The sequence below is a fragment of the Nannospalax galili genome, unplaced genomic scaffold, assembly GCF_000622305.1.
Source record: "Nannospalax galili isolate Female #2095 unplaced genomic scaffold, S.galili_v1.0 scaffold1176, whole genome shotgun sequence".
NCBI classification, from domain to species: Eukaryota; Metazoa; Chordata; class Mammalia; order Rodentia; family Spalacidae; genus Nannospalax; species Nannospalax galili.
This window is the reverse complement of record NW_008338883.1, coordinates 1,071,735-1,087,031: the sequence shown is the minus strand read 5'-3', so window position 1 is coordinate 1,087,031 and position 15,297 is coordinate 1,071,735. Positions and strand designations below refer to the sequence as shown.

The 15,297-nt window shown below is 39.8% G+C and overlaps 1 protein-coding gene across 1 annotated transcript in view; it reads left to right on the top strand.

The window, feature by feature from the left end:
• The window catches only part of Pdcd6ip (programmed cell death 6 interacting protein), a 61,057-nt gene that overhangs the window by 33,658 nt on the left and 12,102 nt on the right, over positions 1 to 15,297 (top strand). Inside the window, exons 10-12 of the mRNA XM_008833400.3 lie at positions 1,209 to 1,386; positions 7,559 to 7,670; positions 8,893 to 9,062. Of these exons, the coding sequence (XP_008831622.1) occupies positions 1,209 to 1,386; positions 7,559 to 7,670; positions 8,893 to 9,062 (460 nt within the window). The remainder of the gene's footprint in view (positions 1 to 1,208; positions 1,387 to 7,558; positions 7,671 to 8,892; positions 9,063 to 15,297) is intronic.

Here is a 15,297-nt window from a genome sequence, read left to right as displayed (position 1 = left end):
GAACTGGAGTTATGGATAGTTGTTAGCTGCCATGTGGGTGCTGGGATTCAAACCCAGGTCTTCTTCAAGAACAGCTAGTGTTCTTAACCACTGAGCCATCTCTCCAGCCCCATGAACTATATTTTAAAAAGGCATTCTGTATTAGTTTTTAAAAAATTTTTAAACAGGGTCACATGTGTTCCATTCAGGACTCAAACATGATAGTAGCCAAGGATGATCTTGAACTCTTGACCCTTCTGTCTGTATCTCTCAAGTGCTGGGATGAAAGGCGTGCATTACCATGCCACCAGTCCAGGGCTTTGTATAAGCAAGCACTCTGCCAACTGAACTAACTGCCTCCCATGCCTAAGGCCCCAGGTTCAATCTCCAGTACCACAAAACAAACAACAAAGATAGAATGTCAGTCAGCCATCCCTCCCTCCTTCCCCTTCTCTCTCTCTTCTCTTTTGAGACAGAGTCTCCCTCTTAGCCCCAGCTGGTCTGAAACTTGGCATGTAGACCAGGCTGGCTTAGATCTCATAGAGATCTGCCTGCTTTTGCTTCCAGAGCACTGGAATTAAAGGTGTACTACCATACCCTGCTCTAAAGATGGAATTTTTTGGGTTTTAATTAAATTAGTCCAAAAGAAGTTAAGTTTCAGGTAGAGACAAAATATATATAGACTGTTTTATCTGTCATAATTTTTCTTACCTTTTGGCTTTTAATTATGAATCATGAACTTAAATATCTCAATTATTTTTGTTTTGTTTTTGTTTTTTAGACAGGGTCTTGCTGTGTAGCCCTGACTGGCCTGGAACTCACTATGTAGACGAGGCTGATTTAAAACTCACAGAGATCTGCCTGCCTCTGCCTCCTGAATGCTGGGATCAAAGGTGTGCACCACCATGCCCAGCTTATTTTAATTTTTTGAAATTTCATACATGTAAGCAGTGTACCTTGGTCCTATCGGTCTCTACTCTCTTCCTCCAGCTCCCCCTCCCCCAGGGTAACTCCCATTTCACTCCCAACTTCATATCTACGCTTTAATGATTTTGTTTAATCCTATCAGTCACTGATTCCCCTTTCCCTCATTATCTTTGCTTTATTTTTCTGTTAATGGAGGTCATCCTCCTAGGGGGGGTTGTTCTTTTGATTTGAATGGATGTAAGTGATTGATATTTGAAAAGTGGTATAGACTTACACGTCACATAGTATCTCATATTTTACAGGGTATTGGCATCTCTCAACCTTCCAGCAGCAATTGAAGATGTGTCTGGAGACACTGTACCTCAATCTATAGTGACCAAATCTGCATCTGTGGTTGAACAGGGAGGCATACAGACTGTAGACCAGCTGATAAAAGAGCTGCCTGAACTACTTCAAAGAAATAGAGAAATCTTAGATGAGGTAAGTTTTAAAAGATTGATTTTTCAAGTAAAAACTCCTTTAAGTATCCAGTAGGAATTAGGACTAGTGGTTTCATGGGGTAATATACATGAATTTACTGTGCTTCAGAACTTTCCCTTTAGCCTCAGTAAGAATTCTGTTGAGAATGAGTTCATTCTTAGGAGAAAAATAGGAGTACTAGGATTGCACGTGAATGCTGGGCTGACAAGTGTGCTCTATCACACTCAGTTTATACAGTGCTGGGGACCGAAGCAGGGCTTTGTGCATGCTAGGTAAGCACTCTGCCAGTTGAGCTCCATCACCGGCCCTAGACATACATTTCTTGAAATCAGACTCAGGAAGTTAGGTCATCAGATGTTCTGTAAGGTGGCTGCATTCATTTGCCACAGATGTGGTGTTTTATAAATGAATCACATGTTTAAAGTTTCTCTGTCCTTCCCCCTCCTGCTCCCCTTCCCCTACTCCTCCCTCCCCTGCTTTCCTGACACTTAGCTGTGTAGTTCTCCTTTTGTGGTGCTATCACCAGCTCCCTAATTCATGTACTGCTTTGCTTAGCTGCAGATACATTCAGACTGGTTGTATGGGCTCTGGCTAGGTTCTTTTATCAAAGCTCTAATCCATAATATTTTGATTTTTTTCAGATAGCTTTTGTGGATTTTGTACTTACCTTATTTCTTTGGGACAGGCAGAGATCTTAAGTGCTCATGGTAGTGTGAATCTTGTGGGTGAGAATATTCCCAGAACTATTTAAAAGATGAATTAAGCTGAAATCATGACATGACTAGCTTCTGGAATGCATAGGGTATGCTTCATAGCTGAAATATAGAATCTTGTGTTTTAACCCAGACATATTCAATCAAAACCTGCTTTTTGACTTGCTTTGTATGTCTGTTAACCTTTGAAAACTTTCTTCTTTAGGTCACAAGATTTAAAAGAATATATCTTACAGCCCTTTAAAACTCTGTAAATTTGTGGATTAGAGAAGCTGTGGTATGGTGCTGTAATGGATTTTTAATTTATTTTAGAATCTCCCTGTAGCCCCAGCTGTGTAGGCCAGGCTGGCTTTAATCTCACAGAGATCTGCCTGCCTCTGCCTCCTGAGCGTTGGGATCAAAGGTGTGCCTTACCACGCCAAGCCTGGCGCTGCAACTGAAAGGGCATTAGAAAAGGGACATCTTTTTTCTTGCTTCCAGCATTTCTGTAGTAAGCACTATGATCATGCCAGTGTTTGATATGTTCTGAGGAACAGCATCATAGTGTGTATGTATGTAAATTTGAAATGCCTATGTCAGTAGGCATTGTAATCTTAGGGACCAGCAGTGTAGGCACTGACCAGAACATGATTATGTAGTGAATGTGTGATTTTGTGTGTTTTTCATGAATGGCCTTCATTGTATTGAGGATGAGCCTTTCTTTTCTTAACTTATCTCCCTTAGTCCCTCCTCCCTTCTTGTGTATTGCTTGCTGCTCCTTGCAAAAAGAAGCCTCTCTGACCAAGTTTGAGAGAGCACTAATCTATAGGTGTGAGCATAAATATTTAGGTGACAGTTTGACAACATGTCCATTCAGCAGAACAGCAGTGGTACTTTCCCTCCTAGGGCCTATGACCTCCCCAACATGACTTTTTGATCAGGTTCACAGTATTAGGCATACATTTCTTCCTATGGAACAGGCCTCAGATCCAGACAGTAAGTGGTTGGTTATCCTCGTAACAGTTGTGCCACTATTGCACCAGTGGATACACATAGCTTACGAAGGAGTGGATTTCTATAAGACTTTTTTTTTTGGCTTTTTTATACATCCTTAGTTTTGGAAGCCCACTCTTTCCCTGCTAAACCTTTAACCCCTGGTTTTCTTCCCTTCTGCATGGATATGTAAGTAGCTCTATAGTAGGGTATGAGGTCTTTGAATATATGCCCAGGATCCAGTATAGCTGGATGATATGAAAGTTCTTTTAGTTGAGGAACCTCCATACTGATTTCCATAGTAGCTGCATCAGTCTATACTCTCACCAAGTCTTCCCCTTTCCCCATATCCTCAGTACCATTTAATGTCATTTGTTTTCTTTCTATGTTAGCCATTTTGACTGGAGTGATATGGAATCTCAAAGTAGTTTTAATTCTATTTCCCTAATGCTAATGATGTGGAACATGTTTTAAAAATGTTTACCAGCTATTTCTAGTTCTTCTTTTAAGAATTCTCTGTTGAGTTCCAGTCTCTGTTGATTTTGTTTTATTGACGTTCAGTTTCTCGATTCATTTTATATTCTAGATACTAATCCTCTGTTGGATGTAAAACTAGCTGGCAAAGACTTTCTCTCATTCTCTAGGCTTTCTCTTCAGTCGATTAACGGTTTCTTTTGCAGTACAGAAGCTTTTTAATTTCATGAGGTCCCACTTGTGATTATTAGTCCCATTTCCTCAGTGATCAGAGTTCTATGGAGAAAGTCCTTATTTATGACAAGGCCTTATCTTTAGTGTACTCCTGACTTCTTCCTCTAGTGTTTTCTGAGTTTTAGGAGTTAGGTTGAGATCTTTGATCCATTTGGAGTAGATTTTTGTGCAAGGTGAGAAATGGGGATCTAGTTTCATTCTTCTACACATAGCTATCCAATTTTCATAGCATTTTTTGAATCTTGTCTCCAATGTATATTTTTGGCATTTTTGTCAAAATCAGTTGTCTATAGCTTTGTGGCCTTTTGTTTGGGTCTGTTTTTCTATTCCATTGATCCATGTGTCTGTATTGTGCCAGTATCTTGCTATTTTTATTATTATGCTCTGTAGTATAACTTGGAATCAGGTATGGCAATACCTCCCACAGTATTCTGGAATACTGAGAAGGAAATCAGGGCTACAATTCCATTCACACCCTAGCCTCAAAAAAGAAAAAGAAAGGTTATATAAAAGAGGTATAAAGGAAAGCTATGTGTGATAATGTTAGGGAAGGCTAATGATTTATTTATTTTTACTATTTTAATTTTATGTGTATGAGTGTATTGTCTGCTTGTGCGTAAGTGCACCTGTGACGTGCAGTGCCCATGGAGTTCAGAAAAGGACACTGGCTTCCCTAGAACTGGAGTTATGGACAGTTGTTAGCTGCTGTGTAGGTAATGGGAATTGAACCTGGGGCCTCTGCAAGAATAGTCAGAACTCTTAACTGCTGAGCATCTCTCCAGCCCCAGGAAGGCTGGCTACTGATTATGTGTGTTAATGTTGTATAGTGTTACATTGCTGAAGGTGGTTTTCAGTTCTAAGTGTTTCTGGTGGAGTCTGTAGGGTTTCTTAGGGTCAGAATCACATCATCTGCAGATAGAGGTGCTTTGAGTTCTTCCTTTTGTTTCCCTTTTATTTGCTTCTCTTATCTTCTTGCTCTAGTTAAGGCTCAGAATATTAAGCGTGGAGAAAGTGGACATCCTTGATTTTTGTTATTCTTGTATTTTTAGTGGACATGCTTTGCATATCCCCCATATAATAAAATTTGGTATTGTTAGTCATGTATAGCCTTTGTAGCTTGAGCTATGTTCTTTCTGTTCCCAGTTTCTTCATGATTTGTAACATAAAGTGATGTTGGATTTTCTCAGAAACCTTTTCTGTGCTTTTCAAGATGACCATGTGGTTTCTGTCCATGAATTGATTAATTAGAATTTCTATTTGGTTGTTAGCCTTAGCCTTTGATGGCTGCGCTATCCCTCCAGCCCTATTAATTAGAATTTCTAACATTTATTGATTTATGTATGTGGAACCATCTCTGCATCTCTAGAATAAACCCAACTTGATCACAGTGAATGATATTTTTGATACATGCTTTTTCCTGCACAGATCTCCCCTGGCTTCATAAGTTCATTTGCAAAACTTGTTTCTCACAGGATAAGAGCTTACTGGGTCTTATCTGGATTGTTTTCTTTCATTGAGTGTCAGTGGTGAGGTTTCCTGTCCCCCATCTTACCTGGAAGTCCCAGCTGAATAATGGTTTCATCAGGAGTTCATCTGAGGCTTGTGTTATAGCTACTATGAGTTCTAGTCCCAAGTCAGAGTTTTTCTTTTTTTAATGAGTATGAGTCTTATGGTTGTATGTATATAAGTACATCCATGCTTGCAGTGCCTGCAGAGGCCAGAAGAGGGTGTTGGATCCCCTGGAACTGGAGTTATTAATGATTGGGTGCTGGGAACTGAATCAGTGCTCTTAACCACTGAGCCATCTTTCCACCCCCCCTACCCCAAGTCAGGTTTTTGATTAGGAATTCAGGTGGTACATATAGTCCATATAGGCAAGTTTCCCCTGGTAGGACAATTCTACTTTTTAAAAATGAACCCACTGGGCCAGGGTGGTAGCGAATGCCTTTAATCGCAGCACTTGGTAGGCAGAAGCTGGTAGATCTCTGTGAGTTCAAGGCCAGCCTGGTCTACACAGTGAATTCCAGGCCAGCTGGAGCTACAGGGAAGCCCTGTCTCAAAAAGACCAAAAAAGATTTCACTGATGTAAAAGATTTCAGTATGTAAAAGCATTCAGTCTGACAGAAGAGAGTACCTTGATACCTTGATGTGGCCTCTTGTGTCATTGCCTTGTGTTAAATTCATTCTCAGCAAGTACTCATTTGGGTAGCTGGCTAAGTTTAGGTGGTTGACTGGTTCTGGCTTTTACCTTTTTTTCGTATGGGTCACTAGCTAAGGATCATTTTTTACCATTTTTAATGGATTATCAAAACAGAATAATATATGACAGAGATTGTATGTGGCCTATACGGCTTAAAATACTAATTTTCTGGTATGTGAGAGGAAAGTTTGCTTTTCTCACCTCTAAGCGATTGGGTTGTCAGGCACTACTGACTTTGTACCCAGTGGTAAATTAACACTTTCTTTTCATCACTACATGAAGAAAAGTATTATTTATTTTTATTTTCAACTTTTATTTTACTTAGTGTTGTGTGTGTGTGTGTGTGTGTGTGTGTGTGTGTGTGTGTGTGTACATGTACGTGCCCACCCATATCACTGTGCGTGTGTGGAAATCAGAGGGCGATTTTAGGCGTCAGTTCTTTCTTTCCAACATGGATTCTGGAGGTTGAACTTAGGTTGTCAAACTTGCTCAAGAAGTGCTTTTTACCACTGTGCCATCTTGTTGGCCCCAGAGGCATTTTTTTTAATGAGACACAGTTTTCAGTTTTTTGTATTAGGACAGAAGTCTGTCTTTTATCATATAATAGGCTTGTATTGTTCAATTTTTTCCTTTGTTTTATGGCTTCTGAGGTTGAAGGTTTTTTCATTATAGTTTCTGTTTATTTTAAAACATTTTAACAAGTAGTTTTGGTATGTGGATTAAGTAAAGTTTTCATTTTTTTCTTTCTTGCAAGACAGGGTCATATAGCCCAGGTTGGCCTCAAACTGACTGCAGCTGAAGCTGGCTTTGAATTTCTGATCTCCTGCCTCTGCCTTCTGAGTGCTGCATTACGGGCTTGCATCATTACATCTGGGTTTTACATGGTCCTGGAGATTGAACCTGTGGTGTTTTTCTAGGCAAGCACTTTATCTGTTGAGCTTTATCTCCAGCCATTTTTTTTTTCTTTTACCTGAAAAAGGTAATAATTAATCTTAACCTTAAATTTTATGGCTGTTTTGGTGATGCTGGGAATCAAGTACTTTGCACTTCTGCTATTGTGCTATGTCCCTAGCTTAACTGTTGACATGACTTAGATTTCTGCAACAAGAAAAGTACCAATTTATATATTAAGCTAAGTATGGTGGCTCACACCTGTATTATCAGTACTCTGAAGGCAGGAGCATCACAAATTGAGGCCAATCTGGGCTAAATATTGAGACAGTTTCACACAAAATAGAAGAAAATAATACCAGTTTACATATTACTCAGTCAGTAGTATTAAAGTATTTCCATCTCAGTAACTATTATCATTTAAGAACAGGAAGGCATGGTGGCTCACACCTGTAATCCCAATGCTTAGGAAATGGAGGCAGAAGGGTGGCTGCAAGTTTGAGGTCACTCTGATCTACATAGCAACTTCTAGGCCAGCCAGGGCTATGCAGCAAAATCCTGTCTCTAAACAACAACAACAAATGACAAGAAAATAAAAAACAAGCTTTCAGACTTCCTAAAGAACCAAAAAAAAGTTAGAGTTTTTATGCCAGAAATGGTATCTCAACTTTTTGTTTCCTTTTTAAAGTCACTAAGATTGTTGGATGAAGAAGAAGCAACTGATAATGATTTAAGAGCAAAATTCAAGGAACGCTGGCAAAGGACTTCTTCCAATGACCTCTACAAGCCTTTAAGAGCAGGTAACAATGTGAATAAATGATTTGTACTCCAGTAAATTCCCACTTTGGATCTTTATCTATCATCTATCTATCTATCTGTCTGTCTATCTATCTATCTATCTATCTATCTATCTATCTATCTATCTATCTGTCTGTCTGGTGCACTTACCTGGCTTCTTTCTAATGGAATGTGTTAGATGGAGGACTACAATTTCACAAGCAAGATATCTACCCAGATGCAGTTCACCGACATTATTCAAAGTTTCATTATCTATCTATCTATCTATCTTATCTATCTATCATCTATCTATCTACCTACCTATTATCTGTCTGTCTATCTATCTATCTATCTATCTATCTATCTATCTATCTATCATCTATCTATCTATCTACATATATATAAAATATATAATATATATACACATTGTTTTTTTAATTTTAAAAATATTTCTATTTTATGTGTATGAGTGTTTTGCTTGCATGTATATAAATGCACCCATGTTGTACAGTGCCTATGGAGGTCAGAAGAGGACATTAGATCCCTTGGAAATAGAGTTACAGACTGTTGTTAGCTGCCATGTGCATGCTGGGAACCAAACCTGGGTCCTCTGCAAAAGCAACCAGTGTCCTTAACCCCTGTGCCATCTCTTTAAGCCCCTCATCTGTTTTTCTTTTACATGAGATCATCCTTTGAGAGAAGAGTACTTTTTAAGTAAGTTCTGATATTCTTGGGAATGAATGATTTCTTTCTATATTAATGAGTCATAGAAAAAAAATTAGGCTGTCAGTTTTCTTTTGTTTGATAGACATTAACCAAATTATGTATGCTAAGTTTAATATAGAGCTATGCCCCTGATTTTTTAAAAAATATTTTTATTTATTATTTTTATTTTATGTGTATGAGTGTATTGCTTGCATGTACGTGAGTGCATCTGTGTCGTGCAGTGCCACGGCAGTCAGAAGAGGGCTTTGGATTTCCCTGGAACTGGAGTTAAGGACAGTTCATAGCTGCCATGTGGGTGCTGGGAACCAAACCCAGGTCCTCTACAAGAGCAGTCAGTGCTCTTAACTGGTGAGCCATCTCTCTAGCCCCTGCCCCTGATTTTTCCAAAAACAGAAATTCAAAGATTGATAGGGGTTGAGGCTTATTGTGTAGAAGTGGAAGGTGAATGAGGCTGAGGACCAGAACTTAATAGCACAAACCAGTCGCAAGCCTGCTGAGCTCTGGAAACTTTTCCTCTAGAGGGAGCCAACTTCAGAGTGGTTTTAGATAAAGCTGTACAAGCTGATGGACAAGTGAAAGAACGATACCAGGCCCATCGAGACACTATCGCATTGCTGTGTAAACCGGAGCCTGAACTGAATGCCGCCATCCCCTCTGCTAACCCAGCAAAGACCATGCAGGGCAGCGAGGTGAGTGTGGAATTTGATGTGGGTAGCCATTTGTTTTTGAAGCTCTCTTCAAGCTACTATGTACAATGACCTGCACCATTGTCTTATTGTCATCTTTTTAAAAGTGCAAAAGTAGGCTTGAGGTGTAGTTCTATGGTAGAGCACTTGCTTAGCATGAACAAGGTTTGAGTTTGATCCCAAGCGCCACATATATATGTACACTCACACTTGTAGACAAACATATGTAGCAGTAAACTGGAGTTGTTATATTTAAGCTAGTGTGTGTGTGTGTGTGTGTGTGTGTGTGTGTGTGTGTGTACACATCCTGTGTGTCCTACTTTGCTTTCTGTTGCTGTGATAAACACCAGGACCAAAAGCAATGTGGGGAGGAAAGGGTTTATTTGATCTTACACTTCATAGTCTGCCATTGAGTAAAGCCAAGGCAGGAATCTGGAGGCAGAGACTGAAGCAGAGACCACGGAGGAACGCTGTGACTGGCTTGCTTGTTTCCTCTGGCTTGTTCAGCTACTTTTTCTTTTTTTTTTTGACAGGGTCTCCCTAGTCCCAGCCCGCCTGGAACTCACTCTAGACCAGGCTGGCCTCACTCTCACAGAGATCCGCCTGCCTCTGCCTCCCTAGTGCTGGGATTAAAGGCATGTGCCACCACTCCTGTCTCAGCTACCTTTCGTATATAACCCAGATCCACCTGCCTAGGGATGACACTGTCCACAATGGATGAGACCATCTATATCAATTAGCAATCCATACAGTGCCCCACAGACATGTCTGCAGGCTAATCTGATGGAGGAGATACAGCAGTTGAAGTTCCTTCTTTCAAATGACCCTAGTTTGTGTCAAGTTGACAAAAACTAACTAGTATACCATGTTTTTTTTTTTTGTTTTTTGGGTTTTTGATCATTTTGAGACAGGGTTTCCCTGTAGTCCCAGCTGGTCTGGGGCTCGCCTTGAACTCACAGAGATCTGCCTGCCTCTGCCTCTCGAGGCATGTGCCACCAATGCCCAGCATCAGCATACCATGTTATAAGGAATTATTAATTAATATCCTGCCATAATTTTTATTTATTGAATATTTTTTATGAGCTAGGTACTAGATTCTAGATACTTCATATGGTAATAGGATTTTAATTCAGTTTCTATAAAAGAGAGAGGCTTGGATAGGATAGCAACTTTGCCTGAAATGAAAAAGCCTAGATACTCTTCTAATCACAGTTTGTTTCTTGTGATGTTTGTCACACTGCCTTTGATCATATTCCAATTGGGACTATGTTTTAGGGGAAGATTGACAAGGTATACATGTTAATAAGTGGATAGCATCATCATGATATTTTAATGATGTCAGTAAAGAGAAAATCAGCAGTAGAGCATCTGATTGGGGAAGTCCTAAAGAGAAGAGAAAGTGCTATTATGATTTTGTGGTGACCAGTCTGAGGTCAGGAGATGTTCCTCAGTACACAGGAAAACAACCCTAGGGCAAGAAATACTGCATTCAAGAAGACAGGTTTCCTGGCGTAGTAGATTCTGAAAGTTGTTGGCACTTTTTCTTACTTGCCTTTGTATAGAAGAATTTTATGTATTTTCCCAAGGCTTTCTGTGTAAGGCACTATGCTAAGTACTTTGAAAAACTAGCAAATGAATCAGATAGCCTTTATTATCTCAACCTATGGATCAAGGTAGAAAGCTAGTCAGATGCAAAGGTAAAGGTTAGACATTTACTGATGCAATAAGGAAAGCATAGGAAGTGTGCTGTAGTTTTGGGTGAACTACTGTTTCAGCAGTTTGGAGCTTCTGTTTGGGGAGCTGGCACATTATATAAGTACAGAGTGAATAGGCAGAGAAAGTGAACACATGTAAAATCTACTCAGGGCTGAGTTAGATCAAGTGTCCGGAGGCAAGGGTGGAGGATTGTGTAAAGCAGCACAGGTGCTGGGCAGCATTCCAACTGCAGAGAAGGCAGCAGAGCTGAATGTGTAAGGGGCTGAAATCTAAGGGGAATGATGATAGGCAAGGAATATTGGTTAGAGGCTTGGGTGACATGGAGGAGAAAAGGGACATGATTAGAGGATTTTAATTTGTGAAGAACAAAGACCTAAAAAAGACTGGCACCCCTGGGAACAGCAGTAAAATCTGAACTCGTTCTACAGAACTGAGGATTAAACCCAGGGCTGGTGCATATTATGAAAGCACTCTACCTCTACCACTGAGCTGTGTCCCAAGCCCCCTTCCCCTGCTTTTTTTGAGGCAAGGTCTTGCTAAGTTGCCCAATCAGGCCTTGAACTTGTGACCCTCTTGTCTCAGCTTCCTGACAGTGCTGGGGATTGAATCTAGGGCCTTGTGTATGCCAGGCAAGCATTCTACCCCTGAGCTACTTCCCCTGCCCTTTTGTATCTTATTGATGATTAAATTTATATGGTTGTCCTTTGAGCCTCTTAATGGAAAAGAAAAAATGGTTTGTGCTAAGCAAAATCAGAATTAGTAAGCCCTTATTTGTTGGTATTTTGCTAATCTATATTAATAGTATTACAGGGACAATAAAAACTTTTATAATCAACATGAAACTATTTTATTGAAGCTAGATTTTCCTGATAGTGATAACCAAAAAATGTTCATTGCTTTACATGTTTATGTATATGAACCTCTGTCAATTAAAGGGCAAGCATTGTGTAATGATCAAGGCTATTTTACTGTTGTCATAGTGGTTGATGACAGTTTAGCCAGAATGTTTATGGAAAACATAGCCATTTGAATTGATTATTGAATTAATAATGTTTTGTAACATACATGTTTTATTCAGAAGTCAGAATTTGATGATAGAGCTATTTTTCTATTACTGTGAAGAAGTCTATTTATTTCTCTTCAGTCAGTTTGGACATCTAGTGTTAACTATTGATAGTCTGAAAGTTTGCAGACTATTGGGAGTTAGTATTTAAAGATCCTTACACTAATGCTTTGGACCACCACTTGGGATTGTGCAGTGGGGTCTGAAATCTTGTTCTGTGGTTGGCCTTCCTGGCCTTCCTAAGCCTTTGGCCCTCTAGGTTAGGTGTGTCAGGTTCCCACTTCTCTGTTGCTGTTGAGCTATTCCCGTGCTGTCTTTTCTGAAACCGACAGTCTGAAAGGCAAAGTTATTTTTTAAATATTTTATTTATTTTTATTTTATGTGTATGAGTGTATTGCCTGCACGTATGTGAGTGCACCTGTGTCGTGCAATGCCGCAGAGGTCAGAAGAGGGCTTCAGATTCCCCTGGAACTGGAGTTAAGGACGGTTCGTAGCCGCTATGTGGGTGCTGGGAATTGAACCTGGGACTTTTGCAAGAGTAGCCAGTGCTCTTAACCACTGAGTCATCTCTCCAGCCCCTTATCTCCCTAATTGTATTTGCCGCTGTTAAATGCTATAAAGAGTTTTATAATGTAAAATCCAATTGATATATTAGCTTATGGACCAAATCCAGGCCACCTCTTGTTTTTGTATGGCATTGAGCTAAGAATACCTTTTACATTTTTAAATATTTTGTTTTTTTTTTAATTTTATGTGTATGAGTGTATTGCCTGCATGTATGTAAGTGCACCTGTGTCATGCAAAGCCTGTGGAGAACAGAAGAGGGCATTGGATCTCCTGGAACTGGAATTACAGACAGTTGTTAGCCACCATGTGGGTGCTAGGATTAGAATCTGGGTCTTCTGCAAGAACAGCCAGTGCTCTTAACCTTTGAGCCATCTCTACAGCTCTGCTCTTTCATTTTTAAATGATTAACAAAAGTGAGACTAATGATTCATGACACATGGACATTATATGAAATTTAATGTCAGTGTTCATGAATAATCTTGTTACTTAGCCATCTCTTCAACTTACCTGCTTTCTGGGCCTGCTTTCATACTACTGAGGGATATTTTTAATATTTGCAGCAGAGACTGTGACTTCCTAAGCCTCAAATATGTTTTGTTTACCAAAAAATGTTGTTAGCTTCTCATCGGAAGGGAGCACAGGCAGCTTGGTGGTCTTGTTCCTGCAGCTGCTTGCCCTCCTGTCTGTCGTCTCCACCTCTTGGTTCTCTGCTGCAGCTAGACTGACCTTTTTTCTTCCTTCGAACCTGTCAAATTCCTTCCTACTGCAGGACTTTTGCATTTGTGTTTTCTTTGGGACTTTGCACCCAATCACATCTTCCTTAGTTTCAGACATCACTTCTCATTATCCTCCTGTATTACTCCATCATCATGTTCTTATTCAGTCCTCCTCCCCAGTCCTTCAGATGAAGAGAAGGCTCTTAAAGTTATATTCGTAGAGCCTAGAGCAGTCTTGAACACATAATGATTTAGAAAGCTTTTCTTATTTGGTGGAATGAGAAACCCTGGCAGCCAGATTTAATAAAGTAATGCAATTAGTTGCATTTAAAAGCTAATTACATGTAGGTATGGTGTTAATTGTGAACATGTATCTATCACCTCAGCTCTGAGGTAGGAAGATAGACAGTTCAAGGTCATTCTGGACTACATAGGGAGACTGTGTTACAAAATAATAAACCTATTGCAGCTTCTTCTATGCCTTTTGCTTTGGTAACTTGGTAAGCCTCAAATTTGAGTTTATAAGAGATTTCAGGTAGGGGTTTTCTTGTTATCCTGGCTATTCATTTGTGCAAGCAGTTTATTTTCTACATCATCCACTCCATTAAAATTAGGCCAGTATCATGCAATCTGAGATGTAAACTAGTATATGTCACCATTAACCATCCTCACAAGAAGATACTCTTGTAATGCAAGGACCTTTGTCTTTGTGTGGCATTTGCACAAATGTAAATCAGTTGTTCGAAATGACATTTTAAAAGACATAGAGCCCAAGGCATTCTGAAATAACAGAAGATTTGCTAAGTAACAGTTTGGCCCTTATTACTGTGGTTAGAAAGCCGTATACTGTAAAAGTCAGGAGATTAGCTTTTCTTTGTAAATAGAGCTGGTATTGGAGCTCATGGTCCTTAAAATCCGCAGGGCTCTTCCCACATGTTCTGATGCTTGTGTGTAGTTCCTCACTGGAGAGGACCTTGTATCCAGGGGAGGCCCTTCTGTCACGTTGTTATCTCTTACTAATTTATGGTAATAACCACATAACTTGAGCCCATTATTTGATGAGAGGGTCCTAGCGTCTGTACTGTGTTGAGGTGATCAGTCTGAAGACAGTAGTGCTTCAGTGCTCCAGAGTCTCAGCGTTGCTTCTTGCTCCTTTTTCTCCCCTGCTGATGTTTGTTTTTGGCTAATGTTTTGTTTTTTCTTTTTTGGTTTTTTGAGAAGGTCTCCCTGTAGCCTCAGCTGACCTGGAATTTGCTATGCAGACCAGGCTGTCCTCGAACTCACAGAGATCCACCTCTGCCTCCTGAGTGCTGGGATTAAAGGCATGCACCACCATGCCTGGCCCATATATAATATTTTTACATTTAAAATTTATATATCCTTCTGCACTCTGCCCAATAAAAAGTGTGTCACATAATTAAAGAGGTACAATTCACTAAATTTTAAAAGGATACTTTAATTCTTTATCTATTTCACATTGTTCTTTATCTGTCTGAATGCTTAGATTTCTAAGTGTCTGTTTAGTTCAAAATGTATTCAAAGTATACAGTTAAACCATTAAATTCAACTGCTGGGTAATAGTTGTGTGATAGAACTCTGCCCTCTGCTGCAAATGATGTTGCATACTTTGTAGGGATGATTTCAGTCTTCCCAGTGGTTCTGAAGAAGGCGACTGACTATTCCTAGTTCGTAAGAGAGAAAATTGAGCTTTCCAGGAACTGATCTGACCTTGTTTACACAGGAGCTAAAGCCATTGTGCTTACTACTGCTATAGCTACAGCTGAAGATTTTTTTAAATGGTGGCGCTGGGATGGACAGAGGGCCTCATGCATGCTAGGCAAGCTCTTTACTACTGAGCTGTATACCCAGCCCTGAAATATGTTTTTTAAAAAAATATATATTTTATTTATTTTATTTGTGCGTGTGTACTGCCTGCATGTATATAAGTGCACCTGTGTCACACATTACCCATGGAGGTGAGAAGAGGGTGTTGGATCCCCTGGAACTGGAGTTACAGTTGTTAGCCACCATATGGATGCTGGGAATTGAATCCAGGTCCTCTACAAGAGTAACCAGTGTTCTTAGCTGCTGGGCTAGCTCTCCAGCCCCTGAAATATGTTTTTTTTTTTTTTTTTTTTTTTTTTTTTTTAAAAAAGGGTCCCCTTTTAACCCCCGC